Below are 14,302 nucleotides of genomic sequence, written 5' to 3'. Positions count from 1 at the left end.
ACTGGGCTTTTACCTATGCCCGGCTCCCCAGCCAGAGAGAGGAGAAGGAGGGGCTCTGTGACCCCGCCCCTTCCTTCCTGCCTGCCTGCTCCTCTTTCCCACCTGCCTGGCTGGGGAGCCGCCCTTCGAGGCCGGCCGCCCACCCCGCCTGCTGGGGGCGCTGCAGGAGCCCCGCCCCCCTCCGCCGCCTTCCCATTGGCCCGCCTCTGTCCTGATCACGCCCCCTCATCCGCCGCGTCCCTTTGTACTTTCTCTCACGTGACTCGCGAGCGGCGCGAGGCAGGCAAGGCGGGAGGCGCGCGCCCCCTCAAGCCCGGCCGCGGCCCCGTCTGTCGCGCGCCAGGCGGAGCCAGTCAGCCAGCCAGGCAGCATGGCCGAGCGGAAGCGGGCTTGGAACACGGAGGCCGACCTGCCGGTGTACCTGGCCCGCCCGGGCACGACGGCGCAGACGCCGCGGCAGAAGTACGGCGGGATGTTCGCGGCGGTGGAGGGCGCCTACGAGAACAAGACCATCGACTTCGAGGCCTACAGCGTGGGCCAGAAGGGCTCGCGCACCCCGCGCAGCGGCAGCCGGCACGACCTGCTGGACGGCGCCGGCGGGGACAACGGCAGCGAGGCGCCCAGCGACGCCAGCGAGGTCTCCGGCTCCGTCGTCAGCTCGCCCGGCGCCGAGCGCGACCACCGGGGGACGCCCGGCGTGGCCATCCGCTGCCCGCCCGGCGCGGACAATGGCAAGGTACGCGGCGCGAGGAGGAGGGGGCGGGGCCGGCAGGGGGGGAGGAATGCGCAGCGCCAGGCCCCTACGGTGGCCCAGCAGGGTCCCTGGAAGGCGCCCCCACTTCGCCTGCCAGGGCTGCTCCAGAGGGGAGGGAAGCCTACCCAGGGATAAGGGCCTGGCCTTCCTGCAGCATCCCTTCCCAGCAAGGGTTGGAAACCACTTCGGGGGGAACCAACTGCTTGGTTTGAGGCCCAGTCTTTGGATGGTTTCTAAAGCAGGCTGGACAGCTCCTCTGGGGAGATTCTAGTTCCAGCCCTCCATGTCATTTTATGTGACCTCCAGAGGCTTGGTGGGTTAAACCCCTGTGCAGGGGCGGCTCGTCCATTACGCAAAGTAAGCGGTCGCAGAACACTTTTTTTTGCCAGGGGCGCAGATGCGCCTCTGTAAATGCCCCTTGACCACCACTTGAGGAGCGCCCCCTCAGCTCACAACACCCCTAGCAGTCCGGGGGGAGCCTCGGCTTTCTTGCCTCGCTGCTGGGCGATCCTCTTCCCAAAGGGGCCGGGCCCTTGAGCCTCGCCTAGCCCCTCTCGTTCCTGCTCCACCCGGCCACCGGGTGCGCGAGCAGAGCTGGCGCTCAATCGTTCTCCACGTTCGATCCCTTCCCCATGACCAGCTCCCTTTCCCGATCCCCTGGCGCTCCACTCACCTCCTCTCCTCTCCCCAATCCGCGGGTGGTCCAGGGGGCGGAGCTGCCGCGCCTGGCCCACTTCGGGTCCAGAGGCGTGTCTGAAGACCCCAGCATGCGCACCAAAAGTCACCTCTTCTCCTGACTTTCTCTTCAGCCATTGGGACCAAGAGAGAGAGAGAGAGAGAGAGAGACCCTCCGGCTGGAGGTATCTCCCACCTCCGCTCCCTCCTTTGTTTTTGTGCCTACCTTCAGGAAAGGTGAGCATCTCCACCTCTCTCTCTCTCGCTCTCTCTTGGTCCCAATGGCTGAGGAGAAAGTCAGGAGAAGAGGTGAATTTAGGTGCACACGCCGGGGGCTTCAGGCATGCCTCCGGACCCAAAGCGGGCCAGGCAAGGGAGCAAGTGCGGCAAGTGTAGTTACTGGGATGTATAGTTCACCTACAATCAAAGAGCATTCTGAACCCCACCAATGATGGAATTGAACCAAATATGGCACACAGAACTCCCACAACGAACAGAAAATATATATCAATGATTGGTTGGGGGGGGGGGGCGGCAAAATACTGTTTGCTTACCGTTGAAAATTAGCTAGGGCCGCCTCTGCCCCTGTGCCAGCAGGACTGAAGACCATCAGGTCGCAGGTTCAAATCTGGTGTAAGCATGGATGAGCTCCCTCTATCAGCTCCACCTCCCCATTGTGGGGACATGAGAGAAGCCTCCCACAAGGATTGTAACACATCAAAAGATCCGGGCGTCCCCTGGGCAACGTCCTTGCAGACGGCCATTTGTCTCACACCAGAAGCGACTTGCATTTTCTCAAGTCACTCCTGACACGACCAAAACAAACCAACAAAAAAAACGGGTTGCTGTGAGTTTTCCGGGGTGACTGGCTGTGTTCCAGAAGCATTCTATTCTGAAGGGAGAGATAAACTTCTTAAATAAATAAATAAATAAATAAATTTGACACTTGATTTGGACACAGTACACCTATCAGGCCAACGAATGGCTGGATGGCTCTCTGTCAGGTGTACTTTGATTGTGCTTTACCGTCATGCTGTTGGGTGCAATCCAGCCCTTCATGTGATTTTTGTGTCCTCCAGAGGCTAGACTATATCTCCTGTATCCCTCATAGAATCATAGAATAATAAAGTTGTGTTGTTGAAGTATTTCATGGCTGGAATCTCTGGGTTGCTGTGAGTTTTCCGGGCTGTATGGCCATGTTCCAGACACATTCTCTCCTGACATTTAACCCATATCTATGGCTGGTATCCTCAGAGGTTGAGGGGTCTGTTGGAAAGTAGGCAAGTGGGGTTTATATTTCTGTGGAATAATGTCCAGAGTGGGAGAAAGAACTCTTGTCTGCTTGAGGCTTCCTTGATTAGCACTTGATTAGCAGAGCCATGTATTCTGTTGGGCTGCAGTTCCCAGTATCCCCATACTGCGTGATGGATAATCAAAAGTGATGGGAGTTGCCATTCAGTAGCATCTAGAGACTGTTCTTTGGATGTTTTCAGAAGGGGACTGGACAGCTACCACCCTGGGGAGGCTCTAGCTCAGGCATGGGTAAGCTTCGGCCTTCCGGGTGTTTTGGACTTCAACTCCCATAATTCATAACAGCCTACCAACTGTTAGGAATTATGGGAGTTGAAGTCCAAAACACCTGAAGGGCCAAAGTTTGCCCATGCCCGCTCAAACTCATAAGTGTCAACCTCAAGGCCAGTGGGCCAAATCCCTCCCACCATGTACTTTTATGTGGACTACACCTCCTGTCTTCATCATTCGACATCATGACAACTGTGATGGGAATTGTGATGCAGTAATACCTGCTCTATTCAGTCAGGAGAGTGGGTTTTGCATTCAGATACAAGGCTTGTGTGTATGATGTCTGAGTTTAAAATATCCTTTCACCTTTCCCCAAACCAGAGCCACAAGTCCTGTTGGGTTACAATTCCCATTATCCCCAAAAGCGATGGGAGTTGTTGTTCAATAACATCTGGGATCCAAACTAGGTAAAAACTAAAAAGCACTGACCACTATGTAAAAACATTGTAGTCTGTACCCAAGGAGTCTCCTGAGAATGGCCCTTTGAAGGCAACCATGAGGATGATGTGGCCCTCCATGAAAAGTGATTTGCATCATTTGAACTACCAGTGAGGCCCTTTAGCTATGATTAATAATAATTATAATAAACTTTATTTATATTCTGTCCTGTCTCCCCAGGGGAACTCAGGGCAGATTCTGAGGTTCTTTTCCTTTTTTTTCAAATTAATTTTTATTCAAGGGAAAAACAAAACATACAAGTGTATTGTTTAGGTATATAAAACTAGAAAATCACGCAATTACATACATACAGCAGATGAAACAATAGATCACATCCTCAGCTGCTGCAAAACGATCGTGCAGACAGACTACAAGCAGAGTCATAACACCGTTCCTCAGATGATTCATTGGAACTTGTACCACAAATACCATCTGCCTGCAACAAAGAACTGGTGGAATCACAAGCCAGAAAGAGTTACAGAGAGTGAACATGCCAAACTCCTCTGGGACTTCCGGATTCAGACAGACAGAGTTTTGGAGCATAATACTCCTGACCTCACAATCGTATTAAAAAACAAAGTATGGATTGTCGATGTCGCAATCCCAGGTGACAGTAGGATTGCGAAGCTGACATGATATGAGGATTTAAAGATCGAACTGCAAAGACTCTGGCACAATCCAGTAAAGGTGGTCCCAGTGGTGATCGGCACTTAAACACAATCGGCACTGATAAAATTACCATCTGCCAGCTGCAAAAGGCCACCTTACTGGGATCTGCACGCATTATTTACCGATACATCACACAGTCCTAGACACTTGGTAAGTGTCCGACGTGTGATCCAATTCAACAGCCAGCAGAGTGTCTGCTGTGGACTCATCTTGTGTTTCAAATAATAATAATAATAATAATAATAATAATAATAATAATATCATCTACCTCTATAGAGCTACAACTAAGTGACTATTAAGAATGACAGGACAAAAAAAACAAACAGAGCAAACTCAGCAAAACAATACCCAATACCCGGAGAACAATTTTCCCAAGTCAGAGATATCACTGGACTGGCATATTGCACTGGTGGTGGCTTTCCCTTCAGGAGCTTAATGAGGTGTCAGCCAATACAATGCCATTGACCAGAAGTCTGAGATTCCGTGTCTCTAAAAGGGCTGGTTTGTGGGAAGAAGCAGCCCTTCTCCACAAGTACCGACCTCAGTGATAGGCCTATTGGAGAAATCAGCAAGCATAGCAATAGGCTGAGAGAGTGACCACAGGGGCTGTCCATCCAGAAGATTAGGAGCCTTGTGAAGCCAAGTCATCCTCTGTGGAAGACCTGATGTGTCACAGCTTGGCTGAGGTCATCAGGAATAAGCAATGGCGTCTCCCCCTTAACAAATTTCCCAGATTTTCTGAAAGAACATATCCTAAGCAGACCAAAATCAGATAAGTTTGTGAGACACATCTAAGTTGCTAAGTAGGAAACCTTTTGTAGAACAGACCATCTGGCTTGTAGGTATACTAGCATGTATGACTGAGATTCTCAGACTTGCACCACTGGAGAGAATTACTCACTTTTTTTGGTGTCTGGAGCACCTTGATAAACTGCAGGTTGCTTCTGGTGTGAGATAATTGGCCTTCTGCAGGGACGTTGCCCAGGGCACGCCTGGATGTTTGATGTTTTACCATCCTTGTGGGAGACTTCTCTCATGTCCCCACATGGCAGAGGGACCTCAACCTGCAGAGCTGACAGAGGGAGCTCAACCCACTCTTCCCGGATTTGAACCACTGACCTATGGGTCAGCAGTCCTGCTAGCACAAAGGTTTAACCCATTGCGCCACCAGGGGTATTTTGATAATTTAGATAATAATAATAATAATAATAATAATAGTAATAATAATAGTAGTATCTTGCCTTCTCTCTCCATATGGAGACTCAAAGTGGCCCACAATTAAAAGTATTACAATACAACTTAAAATATACAGTATACAAATATTAAAACAGTATTAAATATCATTAATATTAAAAACAATTAAAGTTAAAAGCATAAAAGCATAAAAACCACAGCACTCCCTGACTTAAACATCCTTTTCTTTAAATGCCTGTCTGAATAAAAAGGTTTTAGTTTGCCTCTGAAAGGACAATAGGGAAGGAGTCATTCTGGCATCCCTGGGCAGGGAGTTCCAGAGTTAAGGGGCAGCCACTGAGAAGACCTGTTCTCTCATTCCCAGTTGACATTGTTAACTGCTAGCAGGTCAATTTTGACATATGGTGACCCCATGGATGAGATATGTCAATGGCTTTCTTGACTGAGTTTCAGTTTAGTCATTTTGCCTTCTAATGGAAGACCAGTCTTAATTTGTTCCAGGGCCTATTTATTAGTGATTTTAACAGTCCATGGTATCAGTGGAATTCTTCTCCAGCATCACATCTCAAATTATTTGCTTTCTATCAGCATGGTTTACTGCCCAGCATTCACAATGATATATAAAAATTGAAATATGATGGCATTCACAACCCTAACTTTCATCTTCAGTGATAGATGTTTACACTCCAGGGTCTTCAGCTCATTCATAGCTTCCCTTCTGATGTGTTGATAGCAGTCTCCATTCAGATGAATGGCTGATATGGAAAATCTTGAATGATTTCAATGGTCTTCATTGCCTACTTTAAAGTTATATAAATTATTTGTGATTAGAACACATTTTGGCACCTCATATGTCAGACCTGTTTCTGGATATATTTGACCTGCTGATTCCAAAAACTGCACAATTTCCCCCTATCTGTCCTAGTTTTTGTGACACAGAACATATGACACATCCCATTCTTCACTCCCATAAAAATCAGGATAATTTAATGTAGTTTTAAAATTAATATCTTTTAAGCATGAAGGATACAATTAAAAATTAAAAGAAAAGTGTAGTACATGAAAATTTACTTATTTTATAACAAAAGGACAGATGTATGATACAAATTTTCCAGCCATTTGACCCACATATTTAGAGCCGATATGGTATATTCAACATATTTTTCTGAATCAGCACTCCAAATAACTCCAGGAACAAGCCTAAAAAACCAACACAGTAGGATTTCTTTGTTGGATTGTGTTATTTTTATTTTCTTAGTATTCATCTGTAAACCTGCCTTTGCATTTTTTCCCCTTGACTTTCTTCAGTAATCATTCTAAATATTTGCTGTTTTCTGTTAGTATGTTATTATATGTAATCTTAAATTGTTGATGTTCTGTCCTCCAGTTTTCATACCTCTTTTGTCTGACTCTAATTTTGCTTTATATATGATACATTGTGGATAGAAGGTAAACAGATAGAATGATAAAATGCAATCTTGCCTAACCTCTTGCCAATTGAAAGCCACTTTGTTTCTCCATGTTCAGGTGATGTATCTGTACAATTAAATGTTTTGGTGTACTCTTTTCTTTAAGAATTATCCAGTTTTTCGTGATTTATACAATCAAAGATTTGTTATACTGTGTAGAGCTCAGGGTTATGAAATTTTTTGGTTTCTTGATTATTGAACATGTGCTCATATTGATTCTTAGAACATTTCAGTTTCCCGATGCCTTCTTGGACATTGGGAATCTTCACTCCATATATAGTAAATGTCCCTTTTGTTGAATTTTGAGCCTCTCTTTGTTTGCATGAGAAATTGATACAATGGTCCTGTGGTTACTGCCATGCCTGACATCTCCTTTTGGGAAAGTGGATGGGGGGGGGGGGGATTGGAATTTGCATTGAATGTTTCCAATTTGTGGACCTTCTTTGGTTTTCCACATTTGTCAACAAATTTCAGTTAGAACCCCAGTAGATTCTATAACTTGAAGCAGATCTTTTGGTGTGCCATCTGCTCCTGGTGAGTTATTTCTCCCAGGTTCCCCGAGTGCACCTTCAACTTTGTTTTCTAAAGTTGTTGGTTCATCTTATTTGAATGTATCTATCATCTTTCATCTCTGTTCCGTCATTCCTCAGTGTATTGTTTTCATTGGCTCTATTTCTTCTTCAGACTCCATCACACGGGCAGATTATCTGTTGTATGACACTTTCACTACAGTTCAGGGACAGAGCTTGCCGGATCTCATCAAATGACAGAGCTACTTCCAGTGGGGCTCTGTCCCTGAACTGTGATGAAAGCATTGTATGAGGGAGCAACGAGAACATGGGACATTTCCCATGTTCTCATTGCCTACAATGGGGTGAGTGTAGGGGGAAGCTGGGCAGCAGTGCTTTCCCCCACGTGATGGGAAAGGTGGTGATAGAGGGCATGGGGCAATGGATTCCCCCACTGCCTGTTGAATTTGCCACGCTACCTGGCGTATCCTCCCTCTGTCACCCGCATTGGGCAACTTAATGTGATAAGGTCCTAAGTCATGTAATATGCTCTCCTACTGGTCATAGAACATCTCAATATTTTGGTTTACATTTTCACTTGATTTCTTTGATTTTTCTGCATTGATTATTATAGTAGTTCTCCTTCTCTCTGTGTAGATCAGAGTTCTGATGCTATTTCTGCTACATTTTACTTTTGCTTGTTGTCTGTCCTTAACTGCTTGAGGAATCTCACATCTATTGAGGCTTCTCTTCCTTTTTTAGTCTTTTTGGCTGCCAATGCTCCTGGTTTCAGCCCAGAGTTCTTCTGACTCCCAGTAACTTAAGCTCCGTTGTGCAAATCTGGTTGTGCATTGTTTTAAAATTCTACAGAGATGCTGCTCAGATTGTATTTTGGCACAATGGTTGGTTTGGTGTTCTTTTTTAGTTTAGCTCTAATGTTTTATATTAGCAGGTAATTATGTTGCTGTGTTCGCTGAGAGGATGGAGATTTCTTCTACCTCTGCTTCTGATTATGTAGTCTACTGGCTTTCTATGTTGGCCTTGAGATGATGGCCATGTATACAGTTGTCTTTTTGTCTGCTTGAAAAATCTGTTTGCAATAAATAAAATGTTGGCCTCATGAAATTCAATCAGTTACTCATCTGCTTCATTTTTTGATCCTAGGCCAAATTTTCATAGAGCCTTTGATTCTGCTCTGTTTCTCTGAGTGGTCAGTTACCTCCAGGATTGAAGCACGGAAGCTTGTTCTGTTTTCCAGGCAGAAATTTGGATTATGGTTAAAGTCTGCCCTTCATCTCCACTGATTATGCATCCATGGTATTCAACCACCCACACTTCAAAAATATATTTGGGGTGGGGGGATTCAAAAGGAAACTTAGATTTTATCATTCTGATGATGACATACCATGCTGCCATTTCACAGATTCTCAGGCTCTTTCTGGAACTCGAGTTATTTGTCATTTTATATAAGGGAACCTAAATATCCATTGATTTTTTTGTATCTGTGAGAGGTCCTAGAACCAAGCACCATTGCATATTGAGGGCTTTTACCTGACTTTTCTTGGTATTATTTAGTAAGACTTTGCTTTATACGCTTTAAGTGCTTTTGCTAAAAAATTATCAATGCGAAAAGTGATTCCAATAAGCATAAAGAAAGACCAAGCGTGATCCCATGGTCAGAAATATTAAAAGAGAAAGGAGCTGATGATGGATGAGTTCCAATGAGGAGGAAAAACAGGAGATGTCTAAAGAAACCAGAATGGATGTCTAAGGAACTTTCAATTGAGCTATGATTTAAAAAGGATGTACAAGAAATTGAAAAGGGGAGAAGTCACCGAATAAGAATTCAAATGAATACCCAGTATATATAGGGAGAGGGTTAGAAAAGCCAATGCACAGAATGAGCTCAGACATGTTACAGAAGTTAAAGACAATAAAAGGGAACTTATTGTTTATACCTGTAGCAAAAGGAAAAAACAAGGAAATGTTAGGACCTCTGTGTATAGGTGATGGTGAAATTCTAACAAGGAACACAACACCTTCTTTGGCTTAGTCTTCTCCCAAAAGATTAAATTGCTTAATTTTGGGATTATGGAGCAGAGGATGCAATAGGGGAAATGCAGCACAGAATAAGTAAAGAGAGAACAGGAATATCTTGCTATTTCAAATGAATTTAAGATTCCAGGGCCAGATTAATCCCATCCAAGGATATTCAAAGAACTGACAGAAGTAATTTCAAAACCACTGTTACTGATCTTGGAGAATTCTTGGAGAACAGGAGAAGTTCCATAAGACTGGAGGAAGGCAAATGTCCCATCTTCAAAAAGGGGAGCCAAAGAGCTACAGTCCAATCTGCCTTACATCAATACCAAGAAAGTATCTAGAGCAGACCACTCTGTAAGCTCTTAGAAAGGAATGTCTTCATGGATTTCTCAAAAACAAGTCATGTCATGCTAATCTTATCACTTTTTTGATAGAGTTACAAGCTTGGTAGATTAAGAGAACACTGTGAATATAGTATATTTTGATTTCAATAAGGCCTTTGACAAAGTCCCCTGTGAGATTATCATAAAGAGGCTAGTTAAATGTGGAATAGGCAATGCTACTGTTAGGTGGATTGGGAATTGTTTCACTGGCTGAACACAAAAGGTGCTTACCAGTGGAGAAGGGATCAGTGGTTTCCCAATGCTTGAGCCAGAAGGTGTTCAGAGAAGGGTGGCCAAAATGATCAAATTTTTGGAAGCTAAGCCATATGAGCAACATCTTAGGTAACTGGGTATGTTAAACTTGGAGAAAGGAGATGGAGAAAAAACATGATAGCCATGCTTAAACATTTTAAAGGGTGACATATTGAGGAGAGGACAAGCCTTTTTTCTCCTGTTCTATACACTGGGACATGGAGCAATGGAAATGGCAGGAATTTCAGAAAAAAGAAAGATTCCACCTAAACATTAAGAAGAACTTCCTGATAGGAAGAGCTGTTTGACAATACGATACCTTGCTTTGGAGTGTAATGGATTCTATTTCCCCATAGATTTTTAAACAGAGGCTAGATTGCTATCTGTTGGTAGTGGTTTGATTGTGTGTTCTTGCATGGCAGAGGGTTGGACTGGATGGCCTTCACAATCTTTTTCAGTTCTATGATTCCATGATGTGTTGTTAATCCATATCCAATGAATAACATTGTAGTCACATAGTAGACCTCTGTCTGGATTAGAAAAAACTAACTCTAAACCCCTGACTAGCAAATTGTGCTATGAGGAAATTACAATATTTACCATTCATAACTTAGGACCCTTTCAGACAGGACCTATATCCCAGGATCTGATCCCAGGTTTTCTGCTTTAACCTACATTATATGAGTCCCCACTGCTAGATCTGAGATAAACAGAAAACCTGGGATCAGATCCTGGGATACAGGGCCTGTCTGGAAGGGCCCCAAATCTAATGTAGCATTTTGTGTCTGCAATAGCCAATCAGATGCCTATGGGAAGTAGTAGGGCATTCCACTTCCGGGGATGATGGGGCATGTATATGTGTGTGCATTTTTAAGAGAGATGCCATTGCTTAGTTCTGATGAGCTCAGTAAAGGTGGAACTGAACACACCAGGCCTTCAGCAGAGAACAGCTTGGTTTCAAAGGTCTCCTAATTTCTTGGATAGACAGTATTAACAAGCAACCCCTTTAGCCATGTATCCTCTCTATTCCTCCCACCCCCACCCCTTGATATCTCCACTGTACTGAGTACTTGAGAAAAGCTATTTTGTCTTACCAAACTCACAGAGCTAATTAGAATAAATAATTAGATTCAATAATGTATGTGTGTATTGCCCCCTAGGAGGCATGTGCATGTGTATATATAATATATACGTAATATGTAATATATATGTAATATGCACACACACACACACACACACACTAAAATCTATTTAAAATAAGGTATCTTAAGGTATTTGATCATAAATCTTCTACTAACCTAAATGACAATGCACGATTTTGGAGCAGAAGGATTTGGTAATACTTTTTGGCTTTCTGTGTGGCTTCAATCACATATTAAAATGATAAAGGAAGAAAAGAAGACAGCAAATTTTTACTGACTAAAATTACCATTGGAGAGGCATTCTGCATTGTAGAATTTCAAATTCTGAGGAAGGATCTTCTCATATCTCCAAGCTTATAAGAGAGGAAAGATGGACACACAGTATTCCAAGATCAGCCCGTGCTTTGACTTAGCTATTACTGCACTTCACAGTTCAACCCAATGTACTCCTGATCCTTGGAGTCTGTAGTCATAATTGCAACTGCTGTTCACATATAGAACAAACTACGATGATCCAAAAAGATTGAAGCAGGTCAGGGCTGCTTTGCGTATCATGACCATCATGGGGAGGCTACTTGAAGTTGCCCCCATGTTTGACTAATTAATTTTGCAAGCTGTGCTCTAAGTACCAATTCATCACCAGACTTGGCTTCCACGGTGTGTTTTCTCTCTCCATCACTGACGAAATTGCTAGTGAAGCTTGCAGACAAAACATGCAAATGAATGTAGTAAATAAATAACTACATGAGCCAACCAGAATGTGGAAGCAGTTTAAGATTGCATCTTCTTTGTGGTCTTGGTGCTATTAAAATGAGAGAACAGGAAAATATTTGTACTAAACTACAGATTTGCAATCTTCTTTGACTTTATTAGTCATAATTTTTAATATCTGCCATTAAAAATGACACATATTTGGCATGAAAGCGAGCCCTCCTTCTTCCCTTGGTCACTATATAAATATCTGTAAACACTGAGGCCACTATTGCTGCGAGTGTTATATAGCAGCAGTTCTCAACCAGTCTTTTGCTTTAACCACACAATGGCTGCAAATATGTTCACAAATCAATTGTTATTTTAAATGTTATGCTTCGCCATAGTTATCACAGTGTAAAATGCATATTGAAAGGCTGCTTCCTAAATGTTTTCCTGGTCCCACTAAAGCTATTTTGTTGCTTCTCTCATCTTGGTATGTTATGTCTTTTCTTTCTGGTTGATTCCACCTCTGAATTCTCTGCCATGCTATAAAATGCAATATTCAGGGAACCTAATTGTGGGGCTTGTTTCCAAAAGGTGCCAAATCCATCTGAATGTTACAGGATTAAAAAAAAAACGCGCTGTGGATATACATTCTTTTGCTATAAAATGCCATTTTCGAAGCCCTGCAAGAAAGTAATTTGATACATTATGATAGTTTTGAACTTTGTGTAATATTCTACTCCTAGTCAACAATGGGCTGCCACCTATCACTCATTTTTTACTTTTGGGAGGGGGGATTGGAAACACACACCACAATTGGCTCTTCAGGACTAGTCTTTTGTTGACTGTGTTCAAGGGCTTTGATGGTGCCAGGCAAAATCTCAAATGGAGTTTAAAGTAAGCCTTGCTGCAGAGATGATGGAATTCTGTTGGAGGTTGTAGAAGCTTTACTACAGTTTCTGAACTAAAATATATTCTGCAGTATAATAATGTGTCACTCAGATTTGTGTAACAGGTAACAGTAACTTTACTTCAGTTCAGAAGATCAAACAGAGCAACAATATATACAGCAGTCTCTCTGAATTCTTACAGAGAACAGAGGGAATAAACAGCTCTTTGAAACTGTCTTTAAAATATGCTTCATGCCTTAGAACTGATCAGGCTTCAGAGAGTTCGCAGCCATTTTCTTCCTGGCTGTTTCCAGTCAGCGCTCTCTTCACTCTCCGAGGTGAAAGTGGCAATTAAGACCATTTGTCTCAGCAGCAAGCCAGAGACAGTAGCCAATCAGAATCCTGGCTGCTGGCATGCTCAGCCAATCAGCTGCTGACACATGCCTTTCCAGTGTTTCTTACAAGTCCACACAAATTCCAGTATCAGAGCTCAGCTAAATGCCTCCTATCATGCCACTGCCATTTGCATGAAGAGATCAAATTCAAACAGAAAACAAAGTGATCTTTACATTTAGCAACACAACTCTTTCCAATAGGATTGTCCTCTCTATGCCAAAACTCAGAAGATGAGGCTACTACAAGCAGAGTGTGAGTGGTTGTGGAATTTGTCTGTAGGGTGCCTAGTTGTTGATCTGCTCATTCCAAGTGACATTTCCACATAGAAAGATGATAGTTGCCTACAGTGTAAAGCCAGAGTGTCTAGCCCATTTCATTGAGGGCCACCTTAGCTTTATGATTGCCTCCAAAGGGCCTTTTTTTACTCTTTCACAGAGGAGACAGAATCTGTGGATACAGATGGCCAATTATATATATTTAACACAATGGTTGGTGCTCTTTAGTTTTACCCAGTTTGGGTCCCCAGGTGTTATTAAATGACAATTCCCATCCCTTTTGATTACACTATGTAAAAACGTTTGAACAATTATCTTTTCCTGGTTTAAAAGTGTTACTTCCTGTTTAATTGTGCAGTCCTTACTTTGAAAATAGATGTTATACTCCAGAAACCATTTTTTGCAGCCACAAACTATGTTGAATTGGTTAAGATTCTGAGATATTAATTGAAAATCTATTGCACAATGTTCTGCAAGATGCCCTGCAAAAACACATGTGTCAAACTCAAGGCATGGAGTGCCGTTACCTTAAATCCTTGTGCTGGCAGTACTGCTGACGAAAGGTTGGTTGTTCAAATCCGGGGAGCAGGGTGAGCTCCTGCCTGTTAACTCCAGCTTCTAATGTGGGGGCATGAGAGAAACCTCCCACAGGATGGTAAAACATCTGGGCATCCCCTGGGCAATGTCTTTGTACGTAAAGGTAAAGGTGTCTACTGACATTAAGTCCAGTCGTGTCCGACTCTGGGGGTTGGCACTCATTTCCATTTCTAAGCTGAAGAGCCGGCATTGTCTGTAGACACCTCCAAGGTCATGTGGTTGGTGTTCATCTCCATTTCTAAGCCAAAGAGCCGGCGTTGTCTGTAGACACCTCCAACATCATGTAACTGGCAAGACTGCATGGAGTGCCGTTACCTTCCCTCCGGAGCGGTACCTATT

General features: G+C 43.7%; 1 protein-coding gene across 1 annotated transcript in view; it reads left to right on the top strand.

Annotated features, from left to right (window-relative positions):
• Window positions 1-270: 270 nt before the first annotated feature.
• The window catches only part of CRMP1 (collapsin response mediator protein 1), a 49,158-nt gene continuing 35,126 nt past the window's right edge, over window positions 271-14,302 (top strand). The window contains exon 1 of the mRNA XM_060778046.2: window positions 271-736. Coding sequence (XP_060634029.1) covers window positions 371-736 — 366 coding nt within the window. The 5' untranslated portion in view covers window positions 271-370. The remainder of the gene's footprint in view (window positions 737-14,302) is intronic.

The sequence above is a fragment of the Anolis sagrei genome, chromosome 5 (genome assembly GCF_037176765.1).
Source record: "Anolis sagrei isolate rAnoSag1 chromosome 5, rAnoSag1.mat, whole genome shotgun sequence".
NCBI lineage: Eukaryota > Metazoa > Chordata > Lepidosauria > Squamata > Dactyloidae > Anolis > Anolis sagrei.
The sequence above is the reverse complement of the archived record's forward strand: the minus strand, read 5'-3'. Positions and strand labels throughout refer to the sequence as shown.